General features: G+C 44.9%; 1 protein-coding gene across 3 annotated transcripts in view; it reads left to right on the top strand.

Moving 5' to 3' along the window:
- The window catches only part of LMCD1 (LIM and cysteine rich domains 1), a 73,229-nt gene that overhangs the window by 56,090 nt on the left and 181 nt on the right, over positions 1-16,958 (top strand). For all 3 annotated transcript variants that reach the window (XM_068251588.1, XM_068251590.1, XM_068251589.1), the window contains exons 3-6: positions 6,630-6,885; positions 8,489-8,794; positions 12,741-12,956; positions 16,392-16,958. The exon at positions 16,392-16,958 is cut by the window's right edge and continues 181 nt beyond it. In XM_068251588.1, the coding sequence (XP_068107689.1) occupies positions 6,630-6,885; positions 8,489-8,794; positions 12,741-12,956; positions 16,392-16,553 (940 nt within the window). In that variant the 3' untranslated portion in view covers positions 16,554-16,958. The remainder of the gene's footprint in view (positions 1-6,629; positions 6,886-8,488; positions 8,795-12,740; positions 12,957-16,391) is intronic.

Raw genomic sequence — 16,958 nt, 5'->3', positions numbered from 1 at the left:
AAAAAAACTTTCTGCTCTCTGCACAATTGTTCTAATGACTGCATCTGCTCAGCCACTGATAAAGAATCATACAAAGATTTGTAGACAGTCCCAATTCAGTGTGCAGCGGGCCCTTCTGTACAGCGCCCAGCCAGTTCTGAGGCTAGGAGTGTCACAGTGCCCCAATCGGTTTCAGCACACATACCATGCAAACTGTGGTTCGCAATTGGTGCACAGAAATCGACGGAATTTGGGGAGCAGCCCGACTAGAAGGGAGCCTGTCAGGTACGGTAATTACAACTTACACACTATTTCAGGGTATATCTGCCACCACCACTGGTATGGGCCAGTGGTCCCTACCGACTGACTGACTGATCCTGCAAATAAAACGGTTAAAACACGCTGTATTCTGTCTAGATATCAACAATAGTAGAGACTCCTCAGAGACCTGAGTTCAGTTTCTGTGTATGGCTGTATAGCAGGTGTAGCGGAACAGTAAACGACTTTGATAAAGTCTTTATTTACGTGCAATATAAATAATTAATATATACAGAAAATCATTAAAATCAACAATTATAGAGACATTAATAACGTAGTATGAAAAGGATAAAATACTTAGGTTCATGGAAGATGTCCTTTTGGTGGGAAAATCATAAAGTCTTTGGTTTCAACTTCAGCAAAATTCTTTGTTTCAGATCAGAGCAAAGTTCAGACAAGATGGCCGCCAACCATGTGTCCTCTGGCTGGCAGCAGACATGCTCTCATACAGATGGAATTTGGAGGACTGAGGGAGGAGTCCCTCGCAAACACTTTTGACTGACCCCCATCTTTGGGTGGAGTCTCAGGTGCAGCCCAGGGGCTGGGCAGGGGCGGTTAATCTCCTGGGTGGGTTTCCCATGCCCACCAAATATGACATTTGTCATATCTCGGCTTACGCTTCCCGCACACACATATGACCATCACAGATTCATATTCCTCAGAATATGCCAGTTCATATGATACCAAACTTGGGCATGTTTGCATGCCCGGTTACAAAACAGGGGAATACCTCTAGTTCTGGTTATGCCAGTGGCCCCAATTTAATATCAAAATACTCACAAGATCCGGACCAACAGAATGAGATAACTTCCACATCTCTCCGATGTATGGTACTTCTAAAACATGCATACAGATCATAACTCTATGTTTCCCTATTATGGCTGAATGGTTCCACTAAGTCTGCCTCATGCTGGGATTAGCTTCCTTGGCTCTAAAAAAGACTCCTGGTTTGTTAATTAACATCTGAGGGCTTGTTTCCACTGTTGCGACGCGATTCGCCGGCATTCCGACGCTTGTAAAAACGCATGCGGATGCGTTTCTGCATGCGTTTTTACCCGCGATTTCGCGTGCGATTTCGCATGGCAGGGTGCCATGCGAAATTAACCATGACACTGCCAGGGCAAAATAAAAATTGAAAAAGGTGCGAAATCGCACGCGAAATCGCGGGTAAAAACGCATGTAACAAACGCATGCGTTTTTACTATTAAATACATTAGCGGCGATTCGCACGGATTCCCGACGCAGGCGAAATCGTTGCCTCTTTTGTGCGTTTTTTCTCCGCAACAAAAAACGCACAACGCCACCGCAGGAGTGGAAACAGCCCCATCCACTCACATTACATGTGCGAATCCGCATGCGTTGGACGCATGCGGATTCGCGATAGTGGGAACGAGCCCTGAGTGTTACCCCTCTGGCTTAATTAGCAAGTCACAGGGCCAGGCTTCCTGCCAGCTGCTAAAGGGGTGGAAAAAAACAAAAACCTTTCTTTTAAAAACCAGGAAAATCAGTCTCTGATCGCTGCAATGGCTGGCAAATCTAACCAAGAAAGCGATCAGGGAACCGACTTTCGAATCCTTCCGACTCGCCTGCGTTTCTCACGGCTTTTCCGTGACAAGGAGCACATGCACATTTTATCACAGAAGCTAATGTAATTGATAGAGAAAATGCCAATTGAATAACAGGTTTACCTGTGCAGAAAGAAGGGGGGGGGGGGCATCCAAAGTTTTGCAGGGGGGCCCAGTGATTTCTAGTTACGTCCCTGGGCGCCACGAAAAATGTCTTTAATAACATTACAACATTATAGTTTTTGAGGTAGTTATCATTTTAGAAGTTTACAACTGTATAGTTTTTGTCATATTATTACGTTAAGTACAGATTTTATGTTTTCAAAGGTATTATCGTTAACCACTTAAAGGGACACTTAAGTCAAACAAAAAAAATGAGTTTTACTCACCTGGGGCTTCCAATAGCCCCCTGCAGCTGTCCAGATCCCTCGCCGTCTCCCTCTGATCCTCCTGGCCCCACCGGCAGCCACTTCCTGTTTCGGTGACAGGAGCTGACAGGCTGGGGACGCGAGTGATTCTTCGCGTTCCTGGCCACAATAGGGCCATCTATGCTGCTATACCATATATCATATACCATATAGCAGCATAGAGGGTGCTAATGTGCCTGGGAACGCGAAGAATCACTCACGTCCCCAGCCTGTCAGCTCCTGTCACCGAAACAGTGAGTGGCTGCCGATGGGGCCAGGAGGATTGGAGGGAGACTGCGAGGGGACCGGACAGTTGCAGGGGGCTATTGGAAGCCCTAGGTGAGTAAAACTCATTTTTTTTTGTTTGACTTAAAGGGGAACTGAAGAGAGGGGTATATGGAGGCTGTCATGTTTATTTCCTTTTAAACAATACCAGTTGCCTGGCAGCCCTGCTGATCCTCTGCCTCTAATACTATTAGCCATAACCCCTGAACAAGCATGCAGCAGATCAGGTGTTTCAGTGGTTCAGACTTATAAGTCTGATCTGACAAGACTAGCTGCATGCTTGTTTCTGGTTTTAATCAGATACTACTGCAGAGAAATAGACCAGCAGGGCTGCCAGGCAACTGGTATTGATTAAAAGGAAATAAACATGACAGCCTCCATATACCTCTCTCTTCAGTTCCCCTTTAAGCGTCCCTTTAAGCCCGAAGGGTTGAAATTTTTTTACATCCGAACAACTTTCACCCCTCATTCATTTGCCAATAACTTTATCACTACTCATCACACCTTATTGATCTATATCTTGTTTTTTCCGCCACCAATTAGGCTTTCTGTGGGAGGTATATTTTGCTAAGAGCCCCTTTACTGTAAATGCATTTTAACAGGAAGAATAAGAAAAAAATGGAAAAAATTAATTATTTCTCAGTTTTAAGCCATTATAGTTTTAAAATAATACATGCCTCCATAATTAAAACTCACGTATTGTATTTGCCCATATGCCCCGGGTATTTCACCGTTAAAATTATGTCCCTATCACAATGTATGGCGACAATATTTTATTTGGAAATAAAGGTGCATTTTTTCCGTTTTGCGTCCATCACTGTTTAGAAGCCCATAATTTATTAAATCATATTGATATACTCCTTTGACATGCATATTTAAAAAGTTCAGACCCTTAGGTAACTATTTATGTTTTTTTTGTTTTTTTTATTATTGTAATTTTTTTTTTTTTTAATTTAAACTTGTATGTGGGTATTTTTTGGTGTGGGAGGTAAACAGGGTTTTTTTTAATATATTTATATGTTTAATTTGAAATTTTTTTTTTGCAGGTGTAATTTGCTATTTGGCCACAAGATGGCCAGAATCAAAAAGTCCTGGGAGCGATCGATCTCGCTCCCAGGCAGAAGAAAGGAGCCCAGAGCTCAGAAAAGCCGCAGCATCTGAAGAGACGCTGTCGGCTTTTCTCCGGGGGGGTCCGATCAGCGAAAGGGATTTATAATCCCTTTCACTGATCGGTGGGCTAGCGGCCAGCAGCGGGGGCGCGCACGGGGGGGCCGCGGGAGCGCGCGCGACCCGCGGGAGTGCGCGCAGCCCAACTGGACGAGAAATCTCGTCCAGTTGGGCTTAAGTGGTTAATATATGTAAAAGTTATTCGTTACTATTTCTCGTTTGTTTTTGCAACAGTAATTATCGTTAATAAAGCTTGATAACGATGGTTCTGGTTAGCAAATTTCGTTAATACCTGGCGCCAATTTCATTAATAAGTTGGGCCCTTTTTTCACGGTGCCTTTTTTTCATGCACGCATAAATGGATGGAAATAGAAAATAAATTCTAAACGCGATGATATCACTGTCCTGTCTTAGAAGATCAGGTATGTCGGAGAGGATGATTTCACTGTTATGCTGTGCTCTAAGTCTGGTCTTACACTTTCAAAGGCCAAACAAAATCCTGACATTCATCATGGCCTGGGACATGTAGTTGGGATAGAGAATGTGGGGTGGGGGGGTTGGAGTATGGAATTTTTGGATAAGAATAAAGGTCAGAGCTGGTATCTCTCTAGTCCCCCCCTAGGTGGGAGGTGGAAGGAATTCAGATTACAAAGTGTGACCTGTCAGATATTTGTGCCAGCGAGTACACAGAGCGAGCTGTGTGCTGAGAGACCTTTTACAACTCTCTATGCTGCCCACCATATTCAGACATCACATGAACCTCGCCATGATTGTATTTCCCATATTTTACACATTTTGCAACAAAAATTATACATTTCTGAGTTACTGTACATTCTGGCGTATAAGGCTACTTTTTAACCCTTGAAAATCTTCTGAAAGGTCAGGGGTCATCTTATACGCCGGGTGTCATTGATGCCGGGTGATTCGTCCCGTTACCGACTCTCAGATCTTGCTGCTGAGGTCTGTAGTGAAGCGGCGTAGGCGCACATGTGCGAGATCTGAGATGCAGAGAAGGAGGTAAATAGGGTGCAAGGGTGGGCCACATGGGTGAAAGAGGCGTGTTTTATGGGCACATCGCAATCTATTCTTCCATACCACTCTGATAAACAGGTAGATAAAGGGAGCTGACCAATCCACTTAGGGAGAGTTGACCAATCAAACCAGTCAATCGCCTATATACTGTAATATACTGGGTACCACTTACAGTACAGCACCAGTACCTGTTCATACATAGCACCAGTATATGGTGTTTTTTTTATTTTTATTTGGTGTGCGTTGGAAGAGGGGTAGTCTTATACGGTGAGTATATCCCAAACTCTATATTTTAACTGGAAAAGTTGGGGGGTCGTCTTATCGCCCAGTCGTCTTATATGCCGGAATATACGGTAAGCCCCTACCTGTCCCTTGGAGGTGTTCTCAAAGTTCATGGCCAACATGAGGAATTGTAGTATAAATAACATTTTACAATATTTATTTATAATGTATTTAGTTAGTGTTTGCTCATTGTAAAATCTTTCCTCTTCCTGACTTAGATTCTGAAATTGATCACAGGTGGCGGCATAATTAGTTCTGCCAGGCGATCTGTACGGAATGTTAGTTCTATGCACAGAGGAAGGTACTGGTTGCTTGGCAGTTTGAAACAGTCGTTAGTTCCCACAATGCAACAAGGACACAGAAAGTAAACTGCCAGGAACATTGTCATGACATCACATTATGGGAGGGGTTTCACCACAATATCAGGCATACAGATGTTCCTGATGATCTATTAGAGAAAAGGTAAAGATTTCTCATGGGAAAGGGGGTATCAGCTATTGATCAGACTGAAGTTCATTCCTTGGGCACACACGGTACAATAAAATGATCCAATTTTATGGCAATTCGGAGGGGGAAAAAAAGAGGATTTCCTGAAAAATAAGAAGCTTTTTTATTTTTATTCGAGCAAGAAATCCGTTCAGATTTCCTGTTTTCATTCGATAAAAGGTGACCGGTAATGGTGGATTTTTCTGATCATTTTTTTATGAAACTTGAATGGTGTGAGGTATATTGTCAAATTATTAATATATACTGTACACCCAAGCAGAGTTTCTAATCATTTTTTTTCATAACTGAGGAAAAATTGAGCATATGTGTGTGGTACATTGGTCAGATTTTTGAAATGTTACAATCAGTCAGAAAAACTGATTGCAATTCTTGAATTGAACAGATATTTAAAAAAAAATGAAGGGTGTGTGACCACCTTTAGTTACAGTTCCTCTCTCAAGAGTACTTATATAAAAGACAGCTTTTCATGCCAGACCCTTTCTTAATGAGGGTGTCTCAGGCTTAAAGAGAACCTTAACATTAAAATATACATGCCTAGGGCTTCCTCCAGCCAGATCAGTGCCACGGCATCCTCTTCTCCCTTTCGGTTCGCCCGCAATTGGCCCCTCAAAGCGGCCAACTGCGCATGCGCGGCCCGGCAGTGTGTGTGCGCTCCCGCCATGTTCACGTTACCTGGAGTGTTCTGCGCCTCCCGGTGACAGTAGCAACATGGGAGCGTGCCTGGCTGGACTGTGTATGCGCCGACTGGCCCCTGCCTGATGAATTTTCCGTGGCCAATTGTGGACAAACCGAGAGAGAGAAGATGACGCCGTGGAAGCGATCAGGCTGGAGGGGCTTCCTCCAGCCTCCTCCAGCCTGATTGCTTCCACGGACTGCAACTGCATATCAGTTGCAGTCCACATCCTTTTTTTTGCAGATATGTCCTTGTCTTTAGCTGTATTTGCAATAAGTACTTTTGTAGAGCTTCTATAGGTTCGCCAAGAAGATGTCACCTGGAAATGGAATCTTGCAGTAATGTAGCTAATGTGTCACCATTTGTCTTAGCCTGTGTGGGACTTAATTGCCTTAATTATGTTCTGCGCTGCAGGAAGTCCTGCGAGTTGTGTCGCTGCCCTCGCGAAGAACACGCTCTTCCCAGCGAGGTGGATGAAGACCAACGAATTGGGCAGCTACTGTCCGGCACACGCTACTCAGGACTCACTGCCCGAGTGAAAGGCGGGGATGGAGTGCGTGTCTACAAGAGAAACCGCATGATTATCACCAACCCCATTACCTCCCGCAAAGACCCCACTTTTCTCACTGTCACCTATGAGTGGGCACCACCTGGACTCAACCAAAAACTGGTAAGTGTCAGCTGCCGTCAGCCATTGTTAAAGGACCAATATCGCAAATAAATTACAAATGTAAAATCCCATGTGTATACATACATAAAAGAAGTATGTTTCTTCTGAAGTAGAATTCACTATAAATTACTTTTTTCCAATGTTCCTTTTGATTACAGTAGGCAATCCAAATCGAACAGATCTGACGTGTTTTGGACTAGTCCAATTCCTCATGGGGATTCTCAGGGTTTTCTTTATTTTCAGTTATGTAAAATGGAACACAGAGAGCTCAAAATTGAGTAGCACGTTCAAGAAGCAATTGGTAGTAGTAAGGTGTATAAGAGTTTATACTTACAAATGTGGGTTACCACAAAAACAACCACTGTATAGGCGGGTGGGGATGGTATGACCTGACTCCACTCAGGTTAGGAATTTGCTCTCTGTAGATAGGAAACAAGGGGTAACACCCCTACACCAGGGGTGGACTTGGCAATATGAAGAGAAGCTTGAATGGAGGCGCCAGAATAGGGTAAAAACGTTTTAAAACCTGTCAAAGGCCTTTGGCTTGGACCCAAACTTGTACTAGCTTTTGCTCCTGTGATTGCCTGATGAAGCGGGATAGAACCTGCGAAACATGTTGCTTTATGGAGTACTTACATAAACGGTATCTTTGTTGAACTTTAATGAACACAGTCTGTGTTTTACTTGCTGGGGAGGTAAGCCCACCACTGCTGCCCTTTTTAAACAGTTTTTAAACTTTTTGACTCTGTTCTGGCACCTCTGTTCAAGCTTCTCTTCATATTTATTTTCAAAAGCACTTACTGATCAGCAGTTAACAGTCCAACTGCCAAAATAAAGTGCAAATGGTTATTCAGGCTGGCCAGCATCCTTGTATAGATCCTAGGTAGATATATTGTATAGAGTCTAAAGGGGCCCATACACCTAACGATTTTCCTGCCGATATACAGCCGTTTCGATCACAGTGATCGAAATGGCTGTGAAATCGCTGTGCACACCGCTGACAGAATGATCGATTTCCGTCCGAAATAGATCGTTCCCGTCGACCCATCCGTGCGGAAGATTTTTCTCGGTCACCGGCGGGTCGGGAGTGCGTCGTTAGCGGCGTTCGAATGCCCGACGATCGACGCAATACAGCGGTAATACATTACCTGCTCCAGCCGGCGCGAGTCCCCTGGTCTTCTCCGCTTCGGGCTCCAGAGCTACACAGAACTTCCTGTCCCGGGAGGAAGTTTAAACAGTAGAGCGCCCTCTACTGTTTAAACTTCCCCTGGACAGGAAGTTCAGTAGCCATAGCGGAGAAGAAGGCCAGGGGGCTCGCGCCGGCCGGAGCAGGTGATGTATGCAGGGGAGGAGGGGGGGCAGCAGCGGCAGCTCCATAGATTGTGATCGGTTTCAGGCTGAAATCGATTCACAATCTGTTTGCAGTAAAGGTGGCCATACAATCCCTCTCTGATCAGATTCGATCAGAAAGGGATCTATCTGTTGGTCGAATCTGATGGCAAATCGACCAGTGTATGGTCACCTTAAAATGTAGATATCTACTGTTCACGTTTTGCTGAAATATTCTGTACTGCATTCTATAATGCAATGATTCCTTCCTCAGGCCATGAGTTACATGGAACTAATCCCCAAAAAGTTGCAGCCAGTCGCTGGTACGGAGGGGGCTCATCATCGCCGCATGCTGCTGTGGAGGCAGCTACCTCCCTATGACCACAACCCCGCCCATTGCCGAGGGCTGTCGGAGGACGAGAATCCAGCCATGGCTGCCTTTTTGAAACAGTATAAAGAAGATGCCATGGGTGTGGCAGAGGTGGCATTGCCCTCCAGTGTCAAAGCAGAAGAACAAGACCCCAATGCAGCAAAAACCCCAAATGGCACGGGGGAAGAATGTAACGGGAAAGCGGACCATGTAAGTGTGTACAGCAATAATAATAAGGGTTTATAAATGACTGAAAACACGCAGGTTTACTAGATGTGGCTGCCATGACCTTAATTATTGATAGATGGAAATAAAACCTCATTTTATTAAATAAAAACGTATTGGGTGGCATGAAGTGGTTTAAGGGACATTCCATTCATGTAAATTTGTGACTTAAAGAGAACCTGAACTGAAAATAAAAAGTTAAAATAACTATACACAGGTCATACTTGCCTCCTGTGTAGTCTACTCTTCAATCCCTTTATCCTCTCTTACATCCCATTTGTCCACTGTGGTCAATGGAATTCTCCGTCCTCCATTTTAAAAAATGGCCATTGCCCCATAACAGCTTTTTGGTCAGCACACTGTTAAACGGTAATATTGCCCACTTGAGCCATAGGGAAGCATGGACATTACCTTGCACATTCAGTTGTAACTGACAGCTGCCGATATATAACTGACAGCAACTGGTATATTCCAGTTCTGACAAAATTTTGTCAGAACTGGAAGGGATCACTGTAAGAAGAAAATGGTGAGCTTCTGAGAGGAAGTGACAGCATGGCAACTATGTAGTATTCATTTGCAGCTACATCTTGTGTTTATTTTAAATAATTTTACTCACTTCAGGTTCCCTTAAATTTTTCTAGTTCTCATACTCTATGATTGGCTGGTTGGTAAACCAGTTTAACCACTTTACCCCCACGCGTACGCATTTCTCCGTCCCTTTTTCCATCCTTTCACCACCAGGGATGGAGAAATGCGTACTTTCCGCGCTCCCGCCGCTGCCCGCGCTCCCGCTCGCTCTAGCGCGCACTCCCGCTCGTAAACACGCCGCCGGCCGCTCCCCCGGAGATCAATGAATGGGAAAATCCATTTCCGTACATTGATCTAAGCCCCGCAATGATCCGCTGCTTCTCCGATAAGCAGCACAATCATTGTGGAAAAAAAAAAACGTTCCCAGCCTCCTAGTACTTCCTGCAAGCGTCTGGAAGGACGCTTGCAGGTCGCATTAAACGAAAAGTTACTGTTGCCATCTTGTGTCCAAATAGTAAAACTACACCCTACAGCATTTTTCACATACAAATAAATTAGTTTTACACAAAAAGTTAACTCCTTACCTCCCACACTCCCCAATTTTATTTTTTTGTAATTAAAAAAAAAATTACAATTAAAAAAAAATACATAAATAGTTACCTTAGGGACTGAACTTTTTAAATATTTATGTCAAGAGGGTATAACACTGTTACTTTATAAACTATGGGCTTGTAATTAGGGATGGACGCAAAACTGAAAAAAATGCACTTTTATTTCCAATTAAAATATTGGCGCCAAACATTGTAATAGGGACATAATTTAAACAGTTTTATAACCGGGACAAATGGGCAAATACATTTCATGGGTTTTAATTACAGTAGCTTGCATTATTTAAAAACTATAAAGGCCAAAACCTGAAAAATAATAAAAAATTTTCCCACATTTTTTCCTATTTTCCCATTAAAACACATTTAGAATAAAATAATTCTTGGCATAATGTCCCACCTAAAGAAAGACTAATTGGTGGCAAAAAAACCCAGATATAGTTCATTTCCTTGTGATAAGTAATGATAAAGTTGTAGACGAATAAATGGAAGGAGCGCTGAAAGGTGAAAATTGCTCTGGTGGTCAAGGGGTAAAACCCCTCAGTTGTGAAGTGGTTAAGTACCTGGGTGCATCTAAGGTTTTCGTGCCCCCAAGCAGCACATAATTTCTGCCCCTCCCTCGGCAGTCAGAGGCCCCTTCTCCTATAATATCGTGTTTCCCCTAAAGTAAGACATCACCTGAGAATAATCCCTAGCAGGAATTCCTAGCATGCTTGAAATGTAAGACATCCCCCGAATGTAAGCCCTAGCAGCAGCCCACAATGACACCAGCAAGTCGCTCAATACTAAGCCTGGATACAAGAGAAGCAGTACAATGTGAGTTCTACAGTCCTGATAAGCATCAGCAGCACTTCACCTTTTCACCTTTTCCCAGGACACACAGCTTATCCTATCATAGCTCTGGGGAGCCTGACTGAGAGTTCTCTGCCAGCAAGAAAGACTCTTACCCACATGATCAGATGATCATGATCAATTTATTGTGAGAGCCAATATCTACAAACCACAGGCTCTGTGCATGCTGCTTGTGTTTCAGCATGGCATGCAGTATATACATTTTGTATAGGAAAATTACCAGTGTTTCCCCAAAAAATAAGACATCCTCTGAAAATAAGCCCTATCACATCTTCTGGTACAAAAATTAATATAAGACAGTGTCTTATTTTCGGGGAAACATGGGTAATAGATAGCCAAAGGTGTCCCTTCCTCCCCCCCAAAAAAGTGGGTAGCCCTTCAGTATAGGTAGGCAGCCAAAGGTGCACTTCCCCAGTATACAGTAGATAGCCAAGGTGTCCTTCCAGTATAGGTAGCTACCCCCATTATAGGTAGCCAAAAGTGTCCTCTCCCTCCCCTGTATAAGACATTGCATTGAAAGCAGTGGGGATATGTAGCTTCCTGCTGCCAACCCATCCCCAACACTCACAGACCTGCAGATCAGCGGTGATCAAAACAGAGCGGAGTGCATTAACCTTGTGGCACACTTCAAATACAGGAAGTGAGTAATGACCTCACTTCCGCATCTGAAGTGGTCACTGCTCCGCTCTCACCTTTATTCACATTCCAGCTGTTCTGAGGTCTGTGTGTGAGAGATTGGGAGGCAGTGGTGGCCATACAATCACACAGGGCGAAACTGGCACAATATGAGGCCCCTGCTGTGGATGAGGCCCCAAGCAGATGCTTGATTGGCCTGGGCTAAGCAGTGCCCCTGTTCCTGCCACACCTCTTTTTAAGTCTGCTATTGTAAAGGCTGGTTGCTGCTAAGCTCCCAACTCCACTGACTAACCAAATATTATACCTTTTGTATAAGGCTAGATAGAGACAGAACACACTTACCTCATTAGTATGCATGTTGTAAACTTGTGCAGTGGAAGGTGTAGTTCTGAAGAAAAGTTGTGCCGACACAAACTACTGCAGGAAAATCTCACCCCTGTGGAAGGGGCAGAGACCCAATCTACTTCAGGAAAATCTAACCATATGGGAGGGGCAGAGACCCAAACTACTAAAGGAAAATCTCACCCCTATGGGAGGGGCAGAGACCCAATCTACTTCAGGAAAATCTAACCATATGGAAAGGACAGAGACCCGAACTACTTAAGGAAAATCTCATGCCTGTGGGAGGGGCAGAGACCCAAGCTACTGCAGGAAAATCTCACCTTTGCGGGAGGGGCAGAGGCCCAAACTAAACTACTGTAGGAAAATGTCACCTTTGTGGGAGAGGCAGAGATCCAAACTACTGTAGGAAAATCTCACCTTTGTTGGAGGGGCAGAGGTCTAAGCTACTGCAGGAAAATCTCACCTTTGTGGGAGGGGCAGAGGCCCAAACTAAACTACTGTAGAAAAATCTCACCTTTGTGGGAGGGGCAGAGACCCAAACTACTGCAGGAAAATCTCACCTTTGTGGGAGGGGCAGAGACCCAAACTACATCCGGAAAATCTAACCATATGGAAGGGGCAGAGACCCAAACTACTAAAGGAAAATCTCACCTTTGTGGGAGGGCAGAGACCCAAACTACTACAGGAAAATCTCACCTTAGTGGGAGGGGCAGAGACACACACTAATGCAAACAAATATTACCACTGTGATAAGGGCAGATCCAAATGCTATTACAAATAAATCTCATCACCAAGGTCTCCAAGAGGTTTTAAATCCACCAGTGTCAACCAAAACTAAAATATCACTTTTAAGTAGAATTTGGATTCATATTCATTTTTATCTTTAGCGAAGATCATATCATCTACTCTAATCTCACTTAAAGTAAGCCTCGGGTCATTGGGTGTCATTGTCGTCTTTTCTCCTCTAGCTGTGTGAATTCTGCCAGCAGTTGATGCCCATGGATGCCCCTGCTGTCTACACTGACCGTGCGGGAAACACAAAGTGGTGGCACCCAGCATGTTTTGTCTGCTGCCAGTGCAGAGAGCCCCTTGTGAACCTGATCTATTTCTGGAAGAACAATCACCTGTGGTGCGGGAGGCACTATTGTGAGAGCGAGCGGCCGCGCTGCATGGGCTGTGATGAGGTAGGTATGAGTGGAGATGGCCGGTGATTTTACCTAAACACATTCTAGATAATTGTGTGACTATGGAGTTATGCCATTGAGGCAAAATAATCTACAATCTAACCTTACAGTGCCCACTTCCCAGTCTAACACAGCTCAATTTCATGCCTGGAGTGGAGCTCCTTCCACTACCACACGGGGCTGGATTTCTGGGCCTAGTGTGGCTGCTGCCCAAGGGGGTGACTGGACATGGAAGAGAACTTGCTAGGCAACACATGAAAAAAATGAACTGCTGTCCTAGGAAGCTGCACATGACTATAATACAGTGAAGAGAGGACTGCGAGTATGGAATGGGAGGAGAGGCACCACATGGAAGAGAAGCCACAAAAACAATGGTCTGGGGCAAAAAAGTTGAAATCAGGCTTTGCTGACATAATGAGAACCTTCATTAACCATCCATGAAGGCTCTGCTGATGTTACTTCCATGTCTGTGGCCAAGGCATAAAATCATGCTTGGTATTTGTTAAGATTTTAAATAAACAGATCATAAAAATCTTTTATTCTATCTCCCGGGTGACACTGTTAGGTCTGTCAGTGTTTAAAGGGACTCCGAGCTCACACAAAAAAAGAAAGTTGTACTCACCAGGGGCTTTCTCCAGCCCAGTGCTGGTCGGGAGGTCCCACGCCGGCGTCCTGGCTCCTCTCCTTCTCCCCGCTCCGGAATGGCTGACAGGCCGCAGCCCGGGCGACACTCGGCAGAGTGTCGGGCTGCAGCTTCCGCGTATGACGCGGATTACGTCACACGCCGGCCGCTTCGCGTCATCACGGCGGCCGGCGTGAAAGTACTGCGCATGCACGATTAAAGCGCGCATGCGCAGTACTTTCACGCCGGCCGCCGTGATGACGCGAGGCGGCCGGCGTGTGACGTAATCCGCGTCATACGCGGAAGGAGCAGCCCGACACTCGGGCGAGTGTCGCCCGGGCTGCGGCCTGTCAGCCATTCCGGAGCGGGGAGAAGGAGAAGAGCCAGGACGCCGTCGTGGGACCTCTCGACCAGCACTGGGCTGGAGAAAGCCCCAGGTGAGTACAACTTTTATTTTTTTTATGAGTTCGGAGTCACTTTAATGGCTGATCCCAAAGCTTAGAGCATAAAGGTGCACATTAGTGGCGCATCTACCATAAGGCTGCAGGTGCTCACAGCACCGGGTGTAGCCATGGCTAGGGGTGCCGCTGTGGTGCTCAGTCACTGTGTTCTTCCACCTGGGACCTTTTTTTCATAGTTTGTGCAACATTCGGGAAAATAGCAGCAGGCAGTGCATGGGACTGTACTACTTCCTGCACTAGATGTAGAATCCCTTCCCTTCCTGTCCCGTGGGCAATGTGTCTCCTCGCTCTCTACACACAGCCTGTTGTGAGTGACTATGCAGAGCAGCAGGGTGAGTAGAGAGAAAGATTGCTGTGCTGCAGCTGGGACATTATCAGGGAGAGGTGGCAGGATGTGTTTAGTGTTTCAGAAGTTGCCTGTCATTAGTGGCGATGTGCACTGGCTGCTGCAATACCACAATGCCCGAGACTATTCATTATTTATCCTGATCAGAGAAAATAATCAATAATGCAGGGCAGTCTGCTATTGCAGAAGCCAATGATGCAGGTGCTGACAGCCAACTTCTCTAGTTAGCAGAGAAGCAAGCTTCAGGCAATTTAGATTAGCTTGATTGCAGGTAATCTTATCTCCTTTCCAGGCTCCTCCTCCCACCCTGTTGTCTTCCCCCATGACCCTTTCCTCTTTTCAGATTTTAGTGCCTTCTTTTAACAGCATGTCCCTGCCAAACAGTACTGGTTTGTCTGCAGTCCTGGTGAGAAGCCTTCCTGCTATTTCTCCTCTCCCACCAGGCTCTCTGTCTTGTGCCTCTACCTCTTTTTCCCCCCTTTTCCTATGCATCCCCCTCTTTTGTATATCCCCCTTCTCTGACTGTGCTCAGAGGAGCTCACAATCTAATCGTACCATAGTCATAGTCTAATGTCCAACCATATTATTATTGTGTATTTATATAGCACTGATATATTCTGCAGCACAGTGTAGAGTACAGAGTTTCATAACGGTTAGCTCTGTCCACATCCTGATGACTCCTTTTCCCAAAAAATACTCCAAAATTTGCAGCGACATGCTTGGGGACCCAACCTGTCAATCCTCCCATCAAAGAAATTGGTTGGGTTTTGGTTTTTTTTTTTTTTGGGGGGGGGGGGGGGGGGGAATCGGTGTCTGTAAATCAGCACCAGGTGTCAAATTCCCTAGGTACACCACTGGTGCACACGCTCTTTTGCTATGGAGGGGGGTGAATGGAGGGACTATGTGCAGCGCACGATGCTGGAGAACAGTGGGTATGGCCAAGATGATCTCTCGGAGAGGCATCAGGGCTGCAATACACCGGATAGATTCTAAGCAGAAGCAGTCCTAACCAGCCTGAGGACCCTCCAGCGCATGTAAGACTTCGATGTAACTCTATAAAGATTTGTTTCCAGATTACTCAAACAAAATCTCCAGGATTTCCTTCTTGGCTGCCCAGGTGCCTCACTCCTGCATATTACATGCACAAGAGTGGTTTCAGTTAAAAGAAGTCTAAAATGTTTTCTACTGATAAATATGCCTCTTCAGTGTTGAGTCATTAAAGAGCCTATTCACATAGCTCCCAGTTGTCCCTTTTTCAAAGCCGGTACAGTTCTCCTTCGGGAACCAAATCCCTCTTTCTTCCTGATTTTTCCCTCTTTCAGGATATTGCACGCATTGTTGAAAACCGGACAACGCGTGTAGTGTGAACCGGACCGAACATACTACAATAACAATAATGTACCCTCATGACATACATATTAAAAAAGCTGAGTCCCTAAGGCAACTCTTTATGTATTTTTTTAGGAGAGAGGGGAGGGGGGCCTTTGGAAGGGTTTCATTCTAATATTTTTTTATTAAATGTGTATTGCCTGTGTGTAATTTTACTTTTCATTACTAGATGCCTCCAGAAACACTTATCCTGATTTACTAGGAAGTATTCACATTTTGGTTTTTTATTTACATTTTACATCACTTTTACTACTTCCTTTATTATAAATGGACATGTCCATTCATTCCTGGCACTGCAATTAGTTCGGGGAACACTTTTTTCCCTTCACCAGTCACAGGTTTCTGATAACCGGCAAGTACCGGTGGCGCATGCACATGCACAGCGGCGCTGGGGAAGAGCAACGCATTAAAACGTCCTGGAGCCGGTGAAAGGCTTCAGCACAAAGTTTTAAAGCAGCGGCTTGCCGTCAACTGGTAAACAAAACTTGGGAAGATGGGGTAGTAAAGTGTGTATCGCTGTGCCTGCATATAAGCAGCCAGTTTCCAGACATCACTAGTCATTACAGATATGTGCTACTTGGTTACTGAGGCATTTGTTTTTCCTTTCTGTCTTACAGATCATATTCTCGGAAGACTACCTGCAGCTCGATGGCAAGTTTTGGCACAGAGGACACTTTTCCTGTACGGGTTGTGAACAGACACTGAATGACCAGCCCTACGTGATGGAGCATGGCCAGATCCTGTGTGTGCTGTGCAGCAAGAACAAGACCATACAGTAGATAGCAGTATTCAACAGGGCTTAATTCATAGCAAAGAGCAACAGTGTGCAGCAACCCGAAATAGCTATACATTAACCAATGATCAATACTACAGCAGTCATCATTTACGCACTTGTAGCACTGTAAACATGAGCTCTAAAGTCTAGAGAATTTTCAACTTGTTGGAACTTGTCTATCTGGCAGGTAAATCTAACAGAAAATTGTATGGTGTGTACTAGGCTTAAAGAGGACCTCTCAATCTGGCTGAATAAGAGAATAGGAAAAAGATTACATTCAGGAGGCAGTGGACACACACACACGCCCCTTCTGCTGTCCAACAGATGTATGTAGACAAAGGCCTCGATTCATAAAGCATTACCTCATGCGGTAATGCTGAAAACATCAGACTTTACCGACCACTTAGCA

Source organism: Hyperolius riggenbachi, chromosome 9 (genome assembly GCF_040937935.1).
Source record: "Hyperolius riggenbachi isolate aHypRig1 chromosome 9, aHypRig1.pri, whole genome shotgun sequence".
Lineage (NCBI taxonomy): Eukaryota > Metazoa > Chordata > Amphibia > Anura > Hyperoliidae > Hyperolius > Hyperolius riggenbachi.
This window is presented reverse-complemented; position numbering and strand designations above follow the sequence as displayed.